The sequence below is a fragment of the Canis aureus genome, chromosome 18 (genome assembly GCF_053574225.1).
Source record: "Canis aureus isolate CA01 chromosome 18, VMU_Caureus_v.1.0, whole genome shotgun sequence".
Classification (NCBI taxonomy): Eukaryota; Metazoa; Chordata; class Mammalia; order Carnivora; family Canidae; genus Canis; species Canis aureus.
In genome coordinates this window covers 4573801-4594335 of record NC_135628.1, presented here as the reverse complement: position 1 = coordinate 4594335, position 20535 = coordinate 4573801, and the positions used below count along the sequence as shown (strand labels likewise).

At 38.7% G+C, this 20535-nt stretch overlaps 1 protein-coding gene across 1 annotated transcript in view; it reads left to right on the top strand.

The window, feature by feature from the left end:
- CFTR (CF transmembrane conductance regulator) overlaps positions 1-20535 on the top strand; it is a 163948-nt gene that overhangs the window by 77517 nt on the left and 65896 nt on the right. Inside the window, exons 12-15 of the mRNA XM_077856012.1 lie at positions 12497-12591; positions 15685-15771; positions 17482-18208; positions 20219-20347. Of these exons, the coding sequence (XP_077712138.1) occupies positions 12497-12591; positions 15685-15771; positions 17482-18208; positions 20219-20347 (1038 nt within the window). The remainder of the gene's footprint in view (positions 1-12496; positions 12592-15684; positions 15772-17481; positions 18209-20218; positions 20348-20535) is intronic.

Genomic DNA, 20535 nt, shown 5'->3' with positions numbered 1-20535 from the left:
GCTTAGAGTTTGCAGTCAAAGAGAAACTGTGCTGAATCCTAAAAGCGTGAACTAGATTTTAGGAATTGAAATTGCAAATTCGGGAATTAATTGTTAGCTTAACAAAAGGGAGTTTCACATCTCTAATAAAACCAAAATAGCACTAGGACTGCTTGTCTCAGTAAGATTTGGGCAAGTCAACAGAACGGTATTTTTTTTTTTAATTTTCATTTATTTATTTGACAGAGAAAGAGAGCACATGCAGGGGAAGCAACAGGCAGAGGGAGAGGGAGAAGCAGGCTCCCTGCTGAGCAAGGAACCCCATGTGGGGCTCGATCCCAGGACCCTGGGATCATGACCTGAGCCAAAGGCAGATGCTTAACCGACTGAACTACCCAGGGGCCTCAACGGAACAGTATTATAAAAAATGTCATTATAATTGTCTGGGATCAGGCTCTCTCATGAATAAATAATGAAATCAAGATATTTAAGCTAGGTTTTCATATTAATACAAAACAAAGAACCCATGAAGTTTTCCAAAGGTAAGAACCATGATGTATCATGTGTCTATGCCTAAGGTTTCATCCCTCCTGAAGAACTGGGATTCTAAGCCCTGCACTCTTGGAAAACTCCCCCTTCCTCTTTGCAGCAGCAGCTAATGAAACAAGATCAACAGAAGATTTTACACTTATATTTTCATAGAACCTTAGAACTCAGTAATGTTCATAAAGGTCTTTGTAGGAAGGGAGGCTTGGTTTTTCTGAAAATTTTGAATACAAGTGTTCTTGAAATGGCAATTGTATTACCATTAATGTCTTTCAGAAAGAAGTCAGTAATACCTAATCTTTATTCAGAAGATTTAGCTAGCCTTGATTCAGATTAACCAGATTAAAAAGTTGATTTCCACAAATATTTTAGTTCCTTCTGTGGGCACAGTAGTATGTTAGGCACTCTGGATGCTGCCTGCAAGTATAACAAGGGTCCTGTCTGCAATTAATTTCTGACCTACAGATATTTGAGGGGAGAGATCTATCTATCTATCTATCTATCTATCTATCTATCTATCCATCTTTTAGTAAAGATATTCACTCATTTAGTAAATATTTGTAAGTGCAAACATTGAACTAAGCACTCTGCCAAACTCTGGGAATTATTAATGAATCAGACACAGTCCAGGGACTGGACTTCCTTAAGGGGCTTTGAGTCTCGTGGAGATAACCAAGTAAAAACAAGAGTAGTTTAATGAATTCTATGATATCGGTTAGTATAGGGTCTTTAGATGAGCACAGAGAAGTAGCAATTAGTCTGATGTTAGATATTCAGGGAAGGTGTCCCTGGAGAACGTGACATTGCAGGTGAGAGATGATGGATATACAGGAATCATTTGAGTGAAGAAAAACTGGGAGAACATTCCAGAAAGAGGACAGGATGTACAAGGCCTGCAGCCCAGAGGGAGCCCTGTATATTTGAGGAGGTATGGTCGGTCCTCTGTGGCTAGAGTGCATGATGAAATGGGCCTGGAGCAGGAGCTCCAGGTAGTGCAGCAAGACTGGGGTCTGGGATGACAGGGGTATGGGGTGATGGCTGAATTGGGAGAGGATTGTCAGCTCACGGTTTCTCAGGAATTTCTGTCCTTCCATTTGCCAGCAATTACAAAAAAAAAAAAAAAAAAAAAAAAGGCTGAACGACAAAGTCATCCATTTCACTTCTGTGTTTCTTGTAAATCCAGTCAGTGGAATCCACTTCTCATATGGCATTCTAGCTGCAGAGAAGTCAGCGGAATGTAATTAGTGGGAGCCCAGGAGAGTACCCTGGGAGGGGAGCAAATGGCTCTACAGGTCTGCAGCATCCTCTGTGGTTGCTTTCCTCTACTGGGGGAAGTGTCATAATAGAAAGAATATTTTAGGAAGATTCATCTAATATAATATGCAAATTGGAGGGGGTGAGTGGAGATGTTGTGGTTAGAAGTTTATGAAATACTGTTTTTCCAATTTTAAAGAAAAAAGGAAGTAAAAGTTTTAAGAGACTTGTTGAAGATCCATAACGGATGGGACCAGCAAGGGAATCCAAGTCTTCTGATTCCTTATCTTTGTCCTCTACTTTATTAGGGTTATTCCTCATTAGAAAAGAAACTCTTAGGCTCTAATGACTTACCCACTGAACATTGCTGACTTTAAGTCAGAACTTCAGGCCACTTAATCTCACTATGATGTTAGCAGCATTATTAAACCATTAAAATTGTAAATCTGCCATTTGTGAAGGGAAAGATTATGATAACAAAGACTTGTGACCTAATAGAATTCCATGACACAGTTGTGAAGACTATTTGCAGACTATTTGTTTTCATAGAAATGATATGTCAAGCTACCTGGTCCTAAATTAGCATATCTTGGGGGAATGGCCTATATACTACCCACTTGATATTTAACTACGTCAGGAAATTTCTTTCCAGGTTCTCTTCCAAATTATCTTCTCCTTTTCCTTTCCTCTTGGGACAGCATCTCTTCTTCTTGCCTCCTATGGAAGTCCAAGGAGGTGGAGAGGAAGCCTGCTCAGGCCACATTGAGCAGCTGGTGCTCCAAAGCCAGGTCTTGAGAGAATAAGGATCATGGTGGGGTTACTTCAGAGGATGGGTGAGTGAGTATTAAAGTCCATCTCCTAAGAAATTGAGTCACTAGGTACCAGGGACCTGGGAGCCAAGTTAGGAAGTCCAGAGCAGGGTCAATGGCAGGGTAGCAGAGTAATGTGCCGGCTAAGTACTGGGAAAGAAGTGCTTTATCAGGCATTGGATTTGTCCCAGAATCTTGGGTGGGTAGACGTAGAGGAGATAGTAAAGGAATTAACAAGCTTCCTAAGTGCCAATTCTTAGACCAGCTGAATCAAAATCATTTAGGGAGCTCTTAAAATCCAGGTTTTTAAATCTCATTTCAGAGAATCTGAAATCTGGAGTCCAGAAGTTGAATAAATCTAATGTAGAGCGAGAATAAGAGAAACAAGATTCTTTTTGTTTGTTTTGAGTATCTTTTCTAACTTTACTTTCTTGGGAGCATTTACCCAGGGACACCTTAAATCATTGCATTTTATAGTTCTTCCTTTAAAAAGGCTTATGTTATTTTCCAATACAAGTCTAGACCTACATACATACAGAAATTAACACTAAGGAGGCATAGAGATATTAGCAGAATTACATATACACTCACAAGCTCATACATAAAACCATATGTATTGATGTACATATCTGAATGTTAAATAGGCGTTGAATATTGGTGACGAGACTGTAGCATCCATTACATAAAAGAACTAGCTTTTGTACTTTTGTTGCTGGCAGTAAAATTCTATTGGAATTGGAGTTTTCTGCTATAAATTTGGTCAGCACCAAACCTCAATGAAAGAAGTGGTTTTATTTATTTATTTATTTATTTATTTATTTATTTATTTATTTATTTATTTATTTTTCACATTGATAAACAGTTCTCACCTCCTGTGCTTTCTGGCAAGGATTAATCTTTAGCTGGTATTTCTATGGACAGCTATTTGTAATCAAGTTTGACTTGGGTCAACAAATTATCTTTCCTAATAAGCAGAACTCCAGGTTTTATTTATTTATTTTTAAAGATTTTATTTATTTATTCATGAGACACACACAGAGAGAGAGAGAGAGAGAGAGAGGCAGAGACACAGGCAGAGGGAGAAGCAGGCTTCCTGTGGGGAGCCCGATGCGGGACTCGATCCCAGGACCTTGGGATCACACCCTGAGCCCAAGGCAGATGCTCAACTGCTGAGCCACCCAGGCATCCCCAGAACACCAGGTTTTAGTTTATGAATTCATTCATGTGTATTCAATGCTGTAGAAGTCACCTTCTGTTGCTGTGTCACACAGAGCTACCCAGTGCTCTCAAGATAATTCATCCGTGTTTACAAAAGCTACGTGCAAAAATGGTTAATTCATTCTTTGGGTCTTTTTCTAGAATTAGCTTGACTTTCTTAACGTTTTCTCCTTCCCTTCCTGTGTCCTCCCTACCCCTTCTCTCTGTTCCCCCAACACTTCTTCTCCTTCCTTGCTCATGTTGCTTGTGCATACAGCACAAGTGCTTAGTAATTATTAAACATTAATAACACTGGCACCAAGCGTCCAATGATTTACTCTTACAAACCTGCTTTATTGCATGTTATTACCTCTAAAGTTCATGTTCCCTCAAACCAAGCTTCACACCCTTCTCCCTTACCACAAGCAGCTATATTGTCAAGGTTGTTCTAAAGAGTGATAAGATAGCTGTAAAACAAGGTTTATGATATTTTCCTATCTACAAAGCCACAGGAAGCTCAAATGTACTCAGCAAATATTGCAAAATTGCAATGAACATTAAATGTAACACTCCACCCTTAAAGCTCTCCCTCCCTTTAACGTAAGGACACCCTATATCAGTCCTCTGTTGGATGTTCACGTCGGGTAGTGATCTTTAGGTTAGCAATTCCTCTTTAAAAATTTCTGCTTTGTCTGGCTCAGGTGAATAATATTAGGCTTGTGATTAGCTGCATTTTTAAAAGATAAAATGACAAACATCTGTGTGAAAAGGGAATACAGCAGATTGGGTATATTATACATGTCTTAATAATAAGTTAATCTTTATTGCACGCTTATAGCATTACTTTGACCTTCTCTCATACTCTTTATCTAAGTATTTTCAGGTACTTTACGATCTCAAACAGACCTACTATACGCACAGACTCCTTTGAGGTTGGCATTTATCTTTCTGACTATTATGTTGTAAGGGAAGCTAGCCTTTACGTCAGCCTGGAGAGTAGTAAGGATCTGTTTGAGCAAGTGTAATAACTACAAGATGCAAATTCCCGGGCTCGTCTCTAATTCCTCTGAGTATGAGTGGGTACAGCATTTTGAATGAGCTCCCCAGGTGATTCTGAAATAGTTGGTCCACATACTTCACTTTGAGAACCAGTGCTCCACGTATTTGATTTTATCTGTAGATAAACTGTGCTGGGAAAATTATAAAAAAAAAAAATGAGGGATGTCTGGGTGGCTGAGCAGTTGAGCACCTGCCATCGGCCCAGGGTGTGATCCTGGAGACCCGGGATCGAGTCCCGCATCGGGCTCCCTGCAGGGAACCTGCTTCTCCCTCTGCCTGTGTCTCTGCCTCTCTCTGTGTGTCTCTCATGAATAAATAAATAAAATATTAAAAAAAATAAAAAAAGATGGTGGTGTAGGAGGTGAAAAACCTTCATAAAAAGATATTTTAGGGTAGCTGGTAGCCTTCAACAAGAGAATGCAGCATAATGTTTAGAAGTTTATGTTTGATTTATGTTAAGACTTAGGTTTTTTTATTTAAAAATTTAGTAGTCAGGTTTTTTTTTTTTTTTAAAGATTTTATTTGTTTATTGGAGAGACAGGAGAGAGAATACAAGCAGGGGGAGTGGGAAGGGAGAAGCAGGCTCCCTGCTGAGCAGGGAACCCCACACGGGCTGACTCCCAGGACCCTGGGAGCATGACCTGAGCAGAAGGCAGATGCTTAACCCACTGAGCCACCAGGCGCCCAGGAGTCAGTTTATTTAAGAAATCACGTCGTGCCCAGCATCGTAATGGCACTGAATGACCTCCTCCAACAAGTCCTATGGATAGCTCCAGAGGAATTCAAGTTGTGTGCCAGTAAAGAGAAAGAGAATTTGTCGCTGTGCAAGCCTCCTCTCAGCAACACATGTCCTTACACTGCTTGTCAAACTCATGATGGTTCCAAGCGGGACACTTATTTTTTATTTTTTTTAGTTTATAATTTTCACATAAAGGAAAATCTGCTGTGGAGGCTGAAAACTAACACCCTTAAGATAAATATATTACCAGATTTGGGTGCCCTTCGTAATCAGCAAAGATCAATATTTAACAATGTATACAAAACAAAGTGTTTTATGTTTAATCAAACAGAAATAGCCAAACACTAATAAAGAAATCTACAAATGAACAATAAACTAGGCAATCAGAGCAAGTCCTCACATCAGCAACAGGATATTGGTATCACTGACTTATTTGATCTTAAAATAATGAGCCTATTCACAATTCTCTTCAATGTAGCCTCGCTGCTTTGTTTGGTGCCAATCTCAGCTGTTTCCTATGAATTTCGCTCTCCGGGAAACTTATTAGAGTCTCCACATTTACACACTTCTCTTCATCAGTGGCTTCTGTCCAGAAAAGGAGGCCAAATATACTGGCTCAGTAGCTCAAATCTTGTCAGATATGGGAATCTTTTATTCTCATGCCTTTTGAAAGGTGGTCTGTATCACTAGTGTCCATTCTAGATGGGAGACCATCACGTGACAACCTTATGTGTCTCGGGATGGGAGACAAGGCCGTTTTCTACCTTCCTGGCGAGAGTCCTGGACAAATTTTAAGTAGAACCATATACCAGATCTTTCCACCATTACTTTCCCACAAGACCCCAAGCTTCAGGCAGTCACTATGATGAACGCGACAGGTACTTTTGTGATCCACTTAGTTGAACTTACACCTATTTATACACGTACTTATCAACAAACAATATTCAACAGTTTTGTTTGTGTGGCTTTAGAGACTAGCTAAGTGGTAGACTTCCCAGACATCATCCTTCAACCCCATGCTCCCCATGATCTCGTCGAGGTCTAGCCATGCTAGTTACACGTCCAGATTATGTCAGTCTTTTTTTTTTTTTAATTTTTTTAAAAGATAGATTTATTTATTCATTCATTCATTCATTCATTCATTCATTCATTCATGATAGACACAGAGATTCAGAGAGGCAGAGACACAGGAGGAGGGAGAAGCGGGCTCCACGCTGGGAGCCCGATGCGGAACTCGATCCTGGGTCTCCAGGATCACGCCCTGGGCCAAAGGCAGGCGCCCAACCACTGAGCCACCCAGGGATCCCCAGATTATGTCAGTCTTCTGCTCCTGTGTCACATTTGTTTTCTCCTTCTGCTACTGATGAACATTTAGAATGTTCCAAGGTTCTACACGTTACCGCAGTGGGAACCTCCGAGTATTTCTTTTTGTACATCTGCAAGAATTTCTCTGGAGAATAAATCTAGCAATTGAATTGTGATATTTTCAGGTACCTGTGCGCATTTCTCGTTTTACAAGACACCGCTCTTTACAGTAGCTGGACCGGTTTACACTGCCACTAGTGATTTATGAGTGTTCCCACTGATTCACATCTTTAAAAGCCCTCGTTATTGACAGAGACTTTCATTTTTGCCATTCCAATATGTAAAAACTCCTCTCTCTCTCTCTCTCTCTCTTTTTCCTCATTTGTAGTTTCCTGATTGCTGATGAGAGTATATACATTTTCATGTTTGTTTGACAGGTTTGGGGGGTGCAGGATTGTGGTGGTTGTGAGATGTGCCTTAGGGACCACCATTGTGGGAAGTAGAACTGAACAATGGCCCCAGTTGCCATCCATTGAAATCCTTTACTCATTGAGTTTGTCTTGAGTCATCTCCTCATCCAGGCAGCTTCCTGTGGAGCTTTGAGTGTGGCAGGATACTAAAGCAGATTTGGGTTTAGAGGACGTGGGACTTACTTATGAACTGATTTCGGTTCAGAGACTCCCAGATGGCTTTCCAGAAGTTGGTTAGATTTAGACAGTGGTCTAGGGTCATTCCATCCAACCTCTTGTCTCTCTGTCCTTTCAGTTGGGGGTTGGACTTGCGTATCTGACCTATATCCCAGCCTTCCCTCCCCTTTAAATTTGAAGATCTCTTCTCTTAAGCTAAGACAGAATTAAACATTTAATGATTTTATTGAGGGAAATACTGGTGTATAAGGAAACAGGGAAGGGGGAGCGAAGGCTGGTCGCTAGTTTTTGTTTTTGCTAGGAACAAGCATCAAGAAATAAAAATGGAAAGCTATTCAATTCATAATAGTAGAAAAGCAAATATTGAGGGGTGCTGGTGGGAATGCAAATTGATACAGCGCCTGTGGGAAACGGTGTGGAGGCCTCAAAAAAATTAAAAATTACACTACCATATGACTTCACCATTGCACCTCGGTATTCAACCAAAAGAAGCAGAGGCACTATCCTGAAAAGGTATCTGTGTACCCCCATGTCCATTCCTGTATTACTTAGAATAGCCAACATGTGGAAGCAACATAAGTGTTCACCGACAGATGAATGGATAAAGAAGACGTTTTATCTATCATCTATCTATCTATCATCTATCTATCTATCTAATCTACCCACCTACCTACACATATATATAACAATATTATTTATTCATAAAAAAACATGAAATCTTTCGATTTGTGACATGAGTGGACCTAGAAGATATTATGCTAAGGGAAATAAATCACACAGAAAAAAAAGTACCATATCATCTCAATTACACATGGAATCTTAAAAAACCTGGACTCCTAGATACGGCAAACAGATTGGTGGTTGCCAGAAACAGGGGCAGGAAGGGGGGGAGAGGACGAAATGGATGAAGGTGGTCAAAAAGTGGAGACTCCCAGTTTTAAGGTAAATACGTCCTGGGGATGTAGTGTAGAGCAAGGTGACCATAGTTAATGGTACCATAGCATGTACTGGAAGATTACGAAGAGAGTAAATCTTGTGAGTTCCTTTCACAAGAAAGATAAATTTGTAATTGTGTGTGGTTATGGATGTTAAGTAAACTCATTGTGAGAATCACTTTGCAACATATACATGTATCAAATCTTGTTGTACACATGAAGCTAAAACAATGTTATACACCAATTATATCTCAATTTAAAAATATTAGGGACGGGGTACCTGGGGGGCTCCATCGGTTAAGGGTTTGACTCTTGGTGTCAGTTCAGGTCATGATCTCGGGGTCGTGAGATCGAACCCTGTATCTGGCTCCATGCTGGGTGTGGAGCCTGCTTAAGATTCTCTCTTTTGCTCTCCCTTTGCCCCTCCCTGCTGTGCACACATGTGCATGCTCTTTGTCTCTCTTAAAAAAAATTAAATACATACATATACACACACATATATTAGGGATAAATCTAATAGGAAATTTATGGGACATATATGAAGAACATTATAAACTCTTACTGAAGGAGCTAAAAACAAGATCTGCCTTGGTTTGAATCCTGACTCCAAACAAGCTGTGCTATTTTGCAATGATATTTACCTTTTCTAAATTTCAATTTCTTCATGTTTAAAATGAGGATAGGGCTGAGATGAATATTTTAAAAGTCTATATACATGTAAAGTGCTTAAATGGTATCTGAGCACTAAGTGCTCGGTATGTATTAGCTATTATTATTATTATTACTTTGTTGTTGGTGGTATTGTTATTATATAGAAAACTAAATGGACAAAAAGAGCCAAATGATTTATGAATAATAATTGTGCTTTTTCAGATATTAAATCGTACTTAATGCCATTAAAAGACCAAAACCAGAAAACCCAGCAGAGTATTAGTATAGGAATAGAAAATGGATCAGAGGAACCAGACAGAGAGCCCGGAAATAGATCTTTAAAAATATGAGAATTTATTTTAAAAGATTTATTTATTTATTCATGAGAGACACACAGAGAGAGGCAGAGACACAGGCAGAGGGAGAAGCAGGCTCAATGCAGGGGAGCCCGATGTGGGACTCCATTCCGGGACCCCAGACTTCTGAGCCAAAAGCAGATGCTCAACCGCTGAGCCACCCCAAGAATTTGATATATAGTAGTAGATGGTATACACATTCAGAGGAAAATCATTCAATGAATCGTGTCTGCTAGCCAACTAAGAGGAAAGAAGTTTAGATTCTTACACCATTGTACAAACAAAAATTGAACCTTGAATGTATTTTTTAAATTTTATAAGAATAATGAACATTTTCAGAGATAATTTGGGATATTACATGAACAACCTGAAAATGGAGTGGTGCTTTTTAACCAATATAGGGATTCTGGATAGATATATTGACTTCATGAAGATGAAAACTTTGCCTATCACGTGGTGTGAACACAGTGAAAACAACCAGCAGGAAATATTGTTAATACCTGTAACATACAAAGATGAGTGAGAGAAATTTGGCTGGAAGAGCCTCTTATTTATTGTCTTCAGAAAGTTAACGTAACAAAATTATTATTATTGAGCTCTTTGGACGCGTAAATTCATTAGGGAAAGTGGAAATGTTCATTTAAGATCTTCTATGGTTTCTTCTTTTCCCCTTCACTTTTCTTTTCTCTTTTATTGTGCCAATATCTTCTCGCCTTTTTCTAAAGACAGCTACATCTGACACTGTTCCTTTCCCATTTTCTTCCTCGACTCTGTACGCTTCTCTTCATTTGCTTTTCTTATATGCGCCCCTTTCTTTGTTGCTTAGTGTTTGGTTACCCACCCTCCCTCCATTCTCTCTCTCTCTCTCTTCCTTCACTCCACCAATCTTCATTAAACATCAGTGCTGGGCTAGGATTTTGTATCCTCTAAATTCATAACCTATTTTCTAAGTGTAACTATGTCATAACATGCTATCAGCATGAATCCTGGTATTCCTAAATTTTAAAAATATTCAAAAAGCTTTTCACTGATTTAACCAGTATGGTATTGAGTTCAAATCTAGGGAAATGAAAACTCTAATAATTCCAGCAACCTCAGGCTTTTTCATAGCATGTTAGAAAATTTTCCTCCTTTATAGAAGCTTGTACTCAATACATTCACATAAGGAAAACTTTTTTTTTTTTTTTACTCTAAAAGATTCATTTTTTTTTTAAAAGAGAAAAGGATTTGGGGGGAGTAAATGTGCAGGAGAGAAATACACCCGCAAGCGTTCTCGTTAGTTGCCCTAAGGTGAGGACAGAGGATGTGCTTCATCGAAAGGCTCAGTCAAAGCCTAAGGACTGAGGTGTTCCTGGAGGTGCTTCTTCAGTGAGGATAGAGATTTTGGACTCTGGAGTGTGGAATTCAGCCGTAGGCCTTGCATTTGGTTAGAATCCTAGATACGTGGCTTGGCCCATGAGTTGAAAAACATCATTTAGTTCAGTAGAAGCAAATGAAGCACTTGGTTCCATCTGCCTCAACGACAAAGGTCTTCCTCATGGGCAGGGCTGCTGGCTGTCGGCGACCTCTCCACATGACCGACTCCGCTGAGTCCTACTCATCTCCTCCAACATGTCAGCTTTTTATTTTTTTTTAAATCTCAGGCCTTTGGTCCCCCTTTGTCAGGAGTACTGACATTAAGAGTTCTTTGGGGGCAGGGGCCCATATGGTTCTAGGAGCTGCCAAATAGTTTTTAATATAAATGAATATTTGTTAATTTACCTGCATTTAATTTACCTGCAATTTACCTGGGCTTAGAGTTTTGTATATTGAGTTCTAGTTAACTTTCATAAGGTAGACAACAGACACAAGTGAATAACAGGTAACCATTCTGACAGCTTAAATTTTGATGATGGTGGTGGTAGGTCAAGGACAGATGGTGGATTGCTTCTGGATTGTGAAAGAAAAAGGGGAAATAGTATGGAAGTGGGTTTTTTGTTTGTTTTGGTAGAGGGAAGGAGAAGAAGGTGGTAACAGCAGAGAAGAGCAGATGTTTGGGGATGTGAAGAGCAGAGGGAGAGCAACTTTTTTTAAATTAAAGGGAAAGCACTACCTGTCTAACTCATTCTTCATGTGTCAGGTGAATGTCATCTCTTCCAGAAGGCCTTCTGGCATTTTCTGTCTATTATAGGCTACTTCTGTTGTCTGTACAATTAATTTGCCAATTAATTGTGTACTGTTTGGTAACTTATCTTAAAAGAATTAAGTCATTGGGATGTTTTTTAGCATGCTCCAGGATGATGGCTTATCTTCCAAATGAGACTTAACAATTGTGAGTCAAGGACTCCTTCTTATAAATTCTAATTTTCTTTTACAATGCCCGGCATGGTTGCTGTAAGGAGAAGTTCACTAACTGGGAATAAGGACGTTATGACCCCTGTGGACAGTGGTGACAGGAGAGGCAGCGTGCACGACAGGGGCATGAGGTGCTGAGGATGAATGGGGAGGAAGACGGTGATGGGTGGGTGAGAGACATATGGAAAAGAATTGCCTTGTATCCTTGGCCACCTACTGAATATGCTTCGGTACTATAGGACATGTGAATAGGATTCTTTTAGTTTTTCTTGCTAGGAGGTATATTCCTGTTGGAGATTTCCTTTTAAACGAGTGAGTTTACATTGAAAGGGAATGGCACTTTAGCATGTCAGTAGCATGGACTTGGGTTTGTGTGCTGGGCCTTTGGATAATACACACATGTGTACATCCCCATGCATGTACCTATAGTTTACCTTTTGAGTTTTCTGTTTCTTATTTCGGATCATGAAGGATGTCTAAAAAGTCAAAGAAAAATTTATTTCTGAAACTTCAGTCATGTTTTGCCCATTCGAAGTGGGTTTGAAATCATTGAGATGTGGGGTTTTAAAGTTCGGCTGTGGTTAGAGCAACGGTGTGACCTACGATTACATTTGAAGGAAAATGTGCCTTTCCAGTTCAGCCACATACTAACAATTCCTCTCTCACTTCCTCTTTTTGATAATAGGACATTTCCAAGTTTGCAGAGAAGGACAACATCGTTCTTGGAGAAGGTGGCGTCACGCTGAGCGGAGGGCAAAGAGCAAGAATTTCCCTAGCAAGGTGAATATCCGATGATTGGTTCGGCGAGCATTGGTTGTGGATATCATGCATGTAAAAATTATAGACATTTCTCTATTCTTTTATATTCTGCTTCTGGAATTGAAAAATGCCTGGGGTTTTATGATCAGAGGGTTGAGAATCACCTTTAAGAACTATAGATAACGATTTTGTATTCGTATTTGACGAAGGCAATGGATTTTTCAAATTGCACGCTCTCATTTTGCTATCTGTATATTAGTTTGCCTTACGGTATGATTTAATACAAAGTGGAAAACTCTGGGATGCTGCACAGCACAAGGAAAAACAAAAGTATTTTTGTGAAATCTATCATAGGGCCCCTCGCTTACTCCCATTCCACAATTCACTCACCTATTGATACCTCTTGGTTTAGATAAACATACATTTTCAAATTTTCAACATAATTAGTAATTTTCATGACAAAACTAGTGAGGCAAATGATGCCACTTGGCTTCAAGTCTGCAATCTTTAAGGAAAAATAAACAGGATAAGCAGCGTCTAACATTGTGGGGGACGGGGATGTCCCTTGGTAGAGACATTCTTAGTCTAAGCATTTGGAGCTGTCAAAGGGAAGTACATAAAGTTAATTCGTGTCAAGAATAAAAGTTTGTGGTTAACCTGTAACTTTCAGTTTTAAAAAATATTGGTGATATGAGACGTAAAACGCTCTTCTAGTTTTATTTGAATAGAATTCTTCTCGCTGTGTCGCCAAGGTTGTTAACAAGAAGTCACATGGACTTATCGGTATTTTGGTTCCCTTCCTTACTTTCTTCTACTTTCAAAGGCTGGAATGATAAATAACATACTGAGCACCTGCAATTGCCTGGTATTATTCTAGGTGGACTGTGTGTGTGTATGTATGTGTGTGCGAGTGTAATTTTACTTAATCCTTATATCCCTCTGCAAACAAAGAATTGTTCTCCCCACTTTATGGAAGAGATCATTAGATAATCAAGGCTGTTCAAGCTTCACTGGCCAAAAACTATACCAGGAAATTGTTGAGTCAGCCGGGTCCTCTTGACTCTTTTGACATTAGACCATGATTTGGTTTTGGGATTACTCGTGATGTAATACATCACTAGATATGGATAATTCACAGACAAAATCATGGCTTCTAAATAGTTGGAAATTGATTGATTAATCTGTGAGCCACAGTAAGACGTAACTTAAGCATTCCGTTTCGAACTTATGGTATGCTCCATGGCTTCTGGGCATTTAACACAGAATTGGGTTTGTCTTTACGAAAGTTTAACATTTGGTTTTATTGTGAGGTGTACACAATTTGAAGTACTACTGAAAGTGATTATTTATTCTTATTCTGATTGGAATGTGTCATATGTTGCCCGGTTTGGGATGGTGAGAATTTCCAATTCTTGAGAAACTGGTCCTAGAAGTGAGGGAGAGGGAAAAGTGAGAACTGAGTGGGGGGAGGAAAGATGTTGAAGGTCCATTTTGGCAGGGGTCTTTTTTTTAAATATTTTATTTATTTATTCATGAGAAACACACACACACACAGAGAGAGAGAGAGAGAGAGAGAGAGAGAGAGAGAGGCAGAGACACAGGCAGAGGGAGAAGCAGGCTCCTCGCAAGGAGCCCAATGTGGCACTGGATCCCGAATCCCAGGATCCAGCCCGGAGCTGAAAGCAGGTGCCCAACCACTGAGCCACCCAGGCGCCCCAATGACAGGGGTCTTTTATCTAGCTCTTGCATGGTATCTTCAAGAATAATTTACGCTGCAAAAGTTCTTTTAGATTCCACCTTTGCCTTTTTGCTATTTCTGGTTTTTAAAAACCACTTCTTTTAGTTACAAACTAATTGAATAAAAGTTTAATAGAAACTACCAAGAATTAATTATACATGAAGGCCGAATCTTATGTGTGGGAGAGGATAGTGTCACTAACCACTGCACCTGAAAAATCGAAATGTTTGAAGATTTATTCATTTCTATTAATATGAGACTATATCTTCATCGTATTACTGTTCTAAGATCCAATGTTTTAAAAAGATATTATTTCTTTATTCATGAGAGACAGAGAGAGAGAGAGGCAGAGACACAGGCAGAGGGAGAAGAGGCTCCTTGTGGGACTCAATCCCAGACCCCGGGATCACACCCTGAGCCAAAGGCAGACCCTCCACCGCTGAGCCACCCAGGTGTCCTTCTAAGATCAAATTGATGAAGATTTTACTTGCTTATAGAATTTTTGTTTTTTAACTGAAAAAGCAAAGCTCAGATGGGTGTACATGTTTGTTGTGAATTATTTAACCTTCATTTGTTTGAAATTCTTAGAAATATGCTTCAGAGACTGAAACTCTGTGGAGCAAAATGCAAAGTATTATTACAGCCACAATTTGTTGGTGGCGGTCAACACTGCTGAAATGTTTTTCTTATGTATTGCTGCTATTTAGTTGTGGTCTCGGACATTTTACAGTTTTGAAAAAGTCTATTTTCCTCTTTGCTTTCCCACCAACATGCAAGATCTTTGAATCAGGGACTATGTAATTTTTACCATTGTATTCCCAGCACCTAGCATGGTGCTTGGCTCTCAACAGATACTATTATTCAAAATTTTCTTTTTTAAGGTGATACTTTAAATGGTGTGGTGTGGTGTGATTCAGTTTGTTGACTTCTGCTATTTATGCCACTTACATTTAGCAAAGCCGCTTCAGTCGTTCTTGGGATATTGTGAAAACCATTAAATCATTTACGGCTTACCTTTTTGATTCACCTTTAGAATTGCCTACACTAAATGACAGGAAATATTTTATTTTATTTTATTTTATTTTATTTTATTTTATTTTATTTTATTTTATTTTACTTATTTTATTTTATTTTATTAAGATTTTATTTATTTATTCATGATAGACATAGAGAGAGAGAGAGAGAGAGAGAGAGAGAGGTAGAGACACAGGCAGAGGGAGAAGCAGGCTCCATGCCGGGAGCCTGATGCGGGACTCGATCCTGGGATTCCAGGATCATGCCCTGGGCCAAAGGCAGGTGCTAAACCACTGAGCCACCCAGGGATCCCCGACAGGGAATATTTTAAAAATCTGATTTCATATTTGTTTTCTTTTCAGAGCAGTATATAAAGATGCTGATTTATATCTCTTAGACTCTCCTTTTGGATACCTGGATGTTTTAACAGAAAAAGAAATATTTGAAAGGTATGTTCTTTGAATAGTTTATAATGCTCATGCTAAAAGATGAGAAAGAACAATTATCCCCTCATAGGCTGCATTTTACCTGTGAGAATTATGGCCACCATTGTGACTCATGGTGGCAGCATGTGACATAGCATCACTCAAATCTGATCTTCCTTTCACAGTCAAGATTCAAGATCATGTCCATTAAAAGCTTTTCTGACCACCTCACAGGAGCCCAATTTCTTCCCTTGATTGTTGTAACGATCACTATCAATGTAGCTTTTGCATTATTATTACCTGTGGCATATATTATTTTGATTGGTTATTACACTTAATGTTTTTACTTTTTTGTATGTTAGTATTTTATTCTTTCTTCTCCTTAAATTGGATTTTCTTAAGAAACTAAATAAGGTGAATGTGTTAATGCAGACAACTACTCAGACCATTGGTCTACCTTGATACCTCCTATAGAACGTCTTTCTTCATCACACAAAACTAGGGATATACATTTCATGGGAGCTCTCACTAGGGCTCAATGTGTGGAAAGTTCCTAAGAGGAGCAGTTTGTTATATGACTTGATTTCAGTTTCAAAATGATTTCCTGAACTATAAAGTAGTTTATCAGGAGAGTTATGACAACACTCTTCTAAAATAAGGATTTTAAGCAATAAGGATGTGTGTGTGTGTATGTGTGTGTGTGTGTGTGTGTATAAAATGGCTGCATTACCCCTAGATTTAAATTTAATACCTAAGATTTTTACAATCCTACAAGTATGATAAGTAACTTCTTACTAATATAAACTTTGTTAGCTCTGTTAGTATGTTAAGGTATAATCTAGAATGATGCCTCTTTCTTAAGACTTTATTTATTTGAGAAAGAGAGCAAGCATGAACATGTGGGGAGGAGCAGAGGGAGAGGGAGAAGCAGGCTCCCCACTGAGCAAGGATCCCAACAGGGGCTCAATCCCAGGACCCCGAAGTCCCAGGACCCCGAAGTCATGACCCGAGCCGAAGGCAGACATTTAACTGACTGGGCCACCCAGGTGCCCTGAGATTGATGCCTCCTCTCTCCATACAATTTATAATGTCTTAATGTCTAAAAGAATTTGATCTCCTTAGATGGTGCTAGTCAGGATTTATTTTTAAATTAAAAGGAAATTTTATTAGAGGAGAGTCAAATTTATTATTCAATTCTCAGCTTTAAAGATCAGATTAGTTTTATATATAAGCTCTTGAGAACTAAATTCATGGCCAACTCGAAATGTAAAAGGAAATTGATAGAAAATGTGAAGAACAAGAAAGCTCTGATATTTTAGAGGACACAGAAATATAGATTCTCAGGGATCTTGAAAAGTTATCTGGCAATTCTTTAATTTTTTAGATGAACAAACCAAGACCCATAGGGTAACCAATTTGCTCAACGTCCAACATTTATTTAACATCAGATACTTAATTTTGCTCTAGGTTTGTTAACATTCAACTTTATGATATAGCATACTCTAATAATTCAGTAATATATTTCATGCAATATTAATTCAAGAAGACACCAAATTAACTGCTTTTATTTACTTCTAGAATTACTTAAGTATAATAATGACATTGGATGATAGACATTTTACCTAAGAATACATTAATAAAATGTTAAAATGCAATACATAGACTGTAAAAGAGATTATATATTGATGTCTTATTTATATGTTTTTATATTCTTTTTTTTTAATATTCTTAAAGCTGTGTCTGTAAATTGATGGCTAACAAAACTAGGATCTTGGTCACTTCTAAAATGGAACATTTAAAGAAAGCTGACAAAGTCTTAATTTTACATGAAGGTAGCTGTTATTTTTATGGGACATTTTCTGAATTACAAAGTCTCCGGCCCGACTTCAGCTCGAAGCTCATGGGCTATGATTCTTTTGACCAGTTCAGTCCAGAAAGAAGAAACTCCATCATCACTGAGACTTTACGGCGTTTCTCCTTAGAAGGAGATGCGGCCGTGCCCTGGAATGAAACAAAAAAGCAATCTTTTAAACAGACTGGAGAGTTTGGTGAAAAAAGGAAGAACTCTATTCTTAATCAAATCAACTCCATAAGAAAATTTTCAATTGTACAAAAGACCCCGTTACCCATGAATGGCATCGAAGGAGAGTCTGAGGTGCCAGTAGAGCGAAGGCTGTCCTTATTTCCCGACTGTGAGCAAGGAGAGGCCATCCTGCCTCGGAGCAACATGATCAACACTGGCCCCACGCTCCGGAGACAACGAAGACAGTCTGTTCTGAACCTGATGACACGCTCCTCCGTGAACCAAGGTCAGAGCATTCACCGAAGGACAACAGCATCCACGCGAAAAATGTCACTGGCCCCTCAGGCAAATCTAACTGAAATGGATATATATTCCAGACGGTTATCTCAAGACAGTGGCTTGGAAATAAGTGAAGAAATTAATGAAGAGGATTTAAAGGTATGTATAAACCATCAGTGGTGTTGTTTTTAATTTTAGTTGTCACAGAATGCAACTGAAAGGCAATACGTAGCATGATATAAAACTTGTAAGTATTATTTTAGGATTCGGAAGGTCCAGAGTCCATAAATTACATAAGCAACTTCAAAATGTACAAGAATAACCTATTTCCTTTGGCGATGGACATACCTCTTCCCGTGAAAGATATAGTGAGGCCTAGTGTTGGGTCCTTGAGTAGGCCAGTGATAATCGTTATTATGAATGAGAGGAATTGTGAATCATTACAAATCTGCTTTGTGACCACCTTCCAATCTCTGTGGAAGGAAGTGGGGTATAAATAAAGATACAAACAAATAACAGCTTCAGTCAGAGGCCCAAGAAGGGTTTTGTATAGAGGTAGCCCCTGTGAGGTACAAAAGCTGCTAGTCCCTTGACAGAACTACCTCGGTATTCCGGTTGGTACCTCAGTCTTACCCGAATTTGTGTGGGCTTCTTTTTATCTTTTAAATTTGCTTTGTAAGTTGGCCATCAGGATAGGTTTCTCTTAAAGAAGGTATATGAAACTCAACGTGTGCTGGTGCCAACCTTCAGATAGAAAGTTTTTTACATTAAGTTTTAAAGAATAAAATGCTTTTGTTCTTCAAGTAGGAAGCAACATAAAAAGAGGAGCGTTTTTGTTTATTGTGTTTTGCTTTTTTTTCACTAGGAAAATTCCCGATGTGCCTTGGATGAATCAGGCAGCAATGTAATGAACTGACATGTTTGATAGCGTAGATCACTTAAGAGTAGTGTGGCCTTTGGCAAGGCACAAGTCATGTGAGGTCTTTGGACCCAAATTTCCTCCTCTTGTAAAATGAGAAAACAAAACAGGTGATCTCTAAAATGTACACTTCCAGTATTTCTATAATTTTGCAAAGGTTTCCTAAGGAACAGTTTATCTGTATGGTTTTAATATCAATATGAATGAATTTCTCAAACCCAAACTGATAAATGTAGTTGTAAAGAATGATCTCTTTAAAAAAAAAGAAAAAAAAAAGAATAATCTCTTTAACTGATAATTGTTATTACTTACTGATAACTTTGAGTGCCAGGCAGTGTATAATTAGTGCCCACCACTATTCTAGAAGGTGCATATCCATATCTTCATTTACAGATAAAAAATCAGAAATTTAGAGAAGTCCAGCTGCCTAAATTCAGGCAGCTTCTAGGAAGTCAATGGTGGAGTTCCAATTCAAATAAAGGTTCATTTGCTTCCAAAAATCTTTCTATCTAATCAGTGTGCTATATTCCCATTTCATAGAACCCCTTCTTTGAGTTTCTGGGGCCCCTTTTATGAATTTTGTTGACTTTGTAAGAAACAAAAATATCTTTTCCCTTAGGAATATCTGGACTTGCTCTTTTTCAAATTTTTGAAATGCATCTACCAAAGGACAAATAGACTTCTAGGGAAATACACAGAAGATTAGAATTTTATAACTTAAGTCATATCTGGAAAGAGAGAGGATCTTCACTACTGAGGAGCATACACACATCAGCGGGCCTTCACGTTATTGGGCAGACCTCTAGCCAGCAAACTCCAAACTGAGTGAAATAGCCAGCAAAACTCCAAACTGTATCTGTCCACAGACCCCTGAAGAAATGAATTAAATCAAGGGGAGTTCTAGGAAACTTCAGTTTAATGGTACTATTTGATAAAAGGTGTGACTCTGTTAAGCATTAAAATGATAAAACTGTCCAAAATCAATACACTCGTATCATCAGTGATTTTACTTTCAGAATTTTGAAAAATTACAGTGTTTCCCATTTTTGAAAACCTGTGTTGCTCCAGTGGACATTATACTGGCTATTGTGCGACATCATCTATGTCATTCACAATGGTTTATATTTGTTGAAATTCATTTAGCTTCAAATACTAGTATTCCTTTAATTTCCCACATTCAACATAAAACCACAATGGTGGTGTGAAACTGTGCTGTCTCCTCGTAGTAACCATGATTCTTTTTTTTTTAGGAGTGCTTTTTTGATGATGTCGAGAGCATACCACCAGTGACTACATGGAACACATACCTTCGATATATTACTGTCCACAAGAACTTAATTTTTGTGCTAATTTGGTGCTTAGTTATTTTTCTGGCTGAGGTAAGAACTTTCTGTTGTAAAATATTACTATGGTTTAAAGTTACATTAAGAATAGTGTTTTTTTTTAAAGATTGTTATCTATTTATTCATGAGAGACACAGAGAGAGAGGCAGAGGGAGAAGCAGACTCCCTGCAGGGAGCCCGATATGGGACTCGATCCCGGGACCTGGGATCATCACAACCGCTGA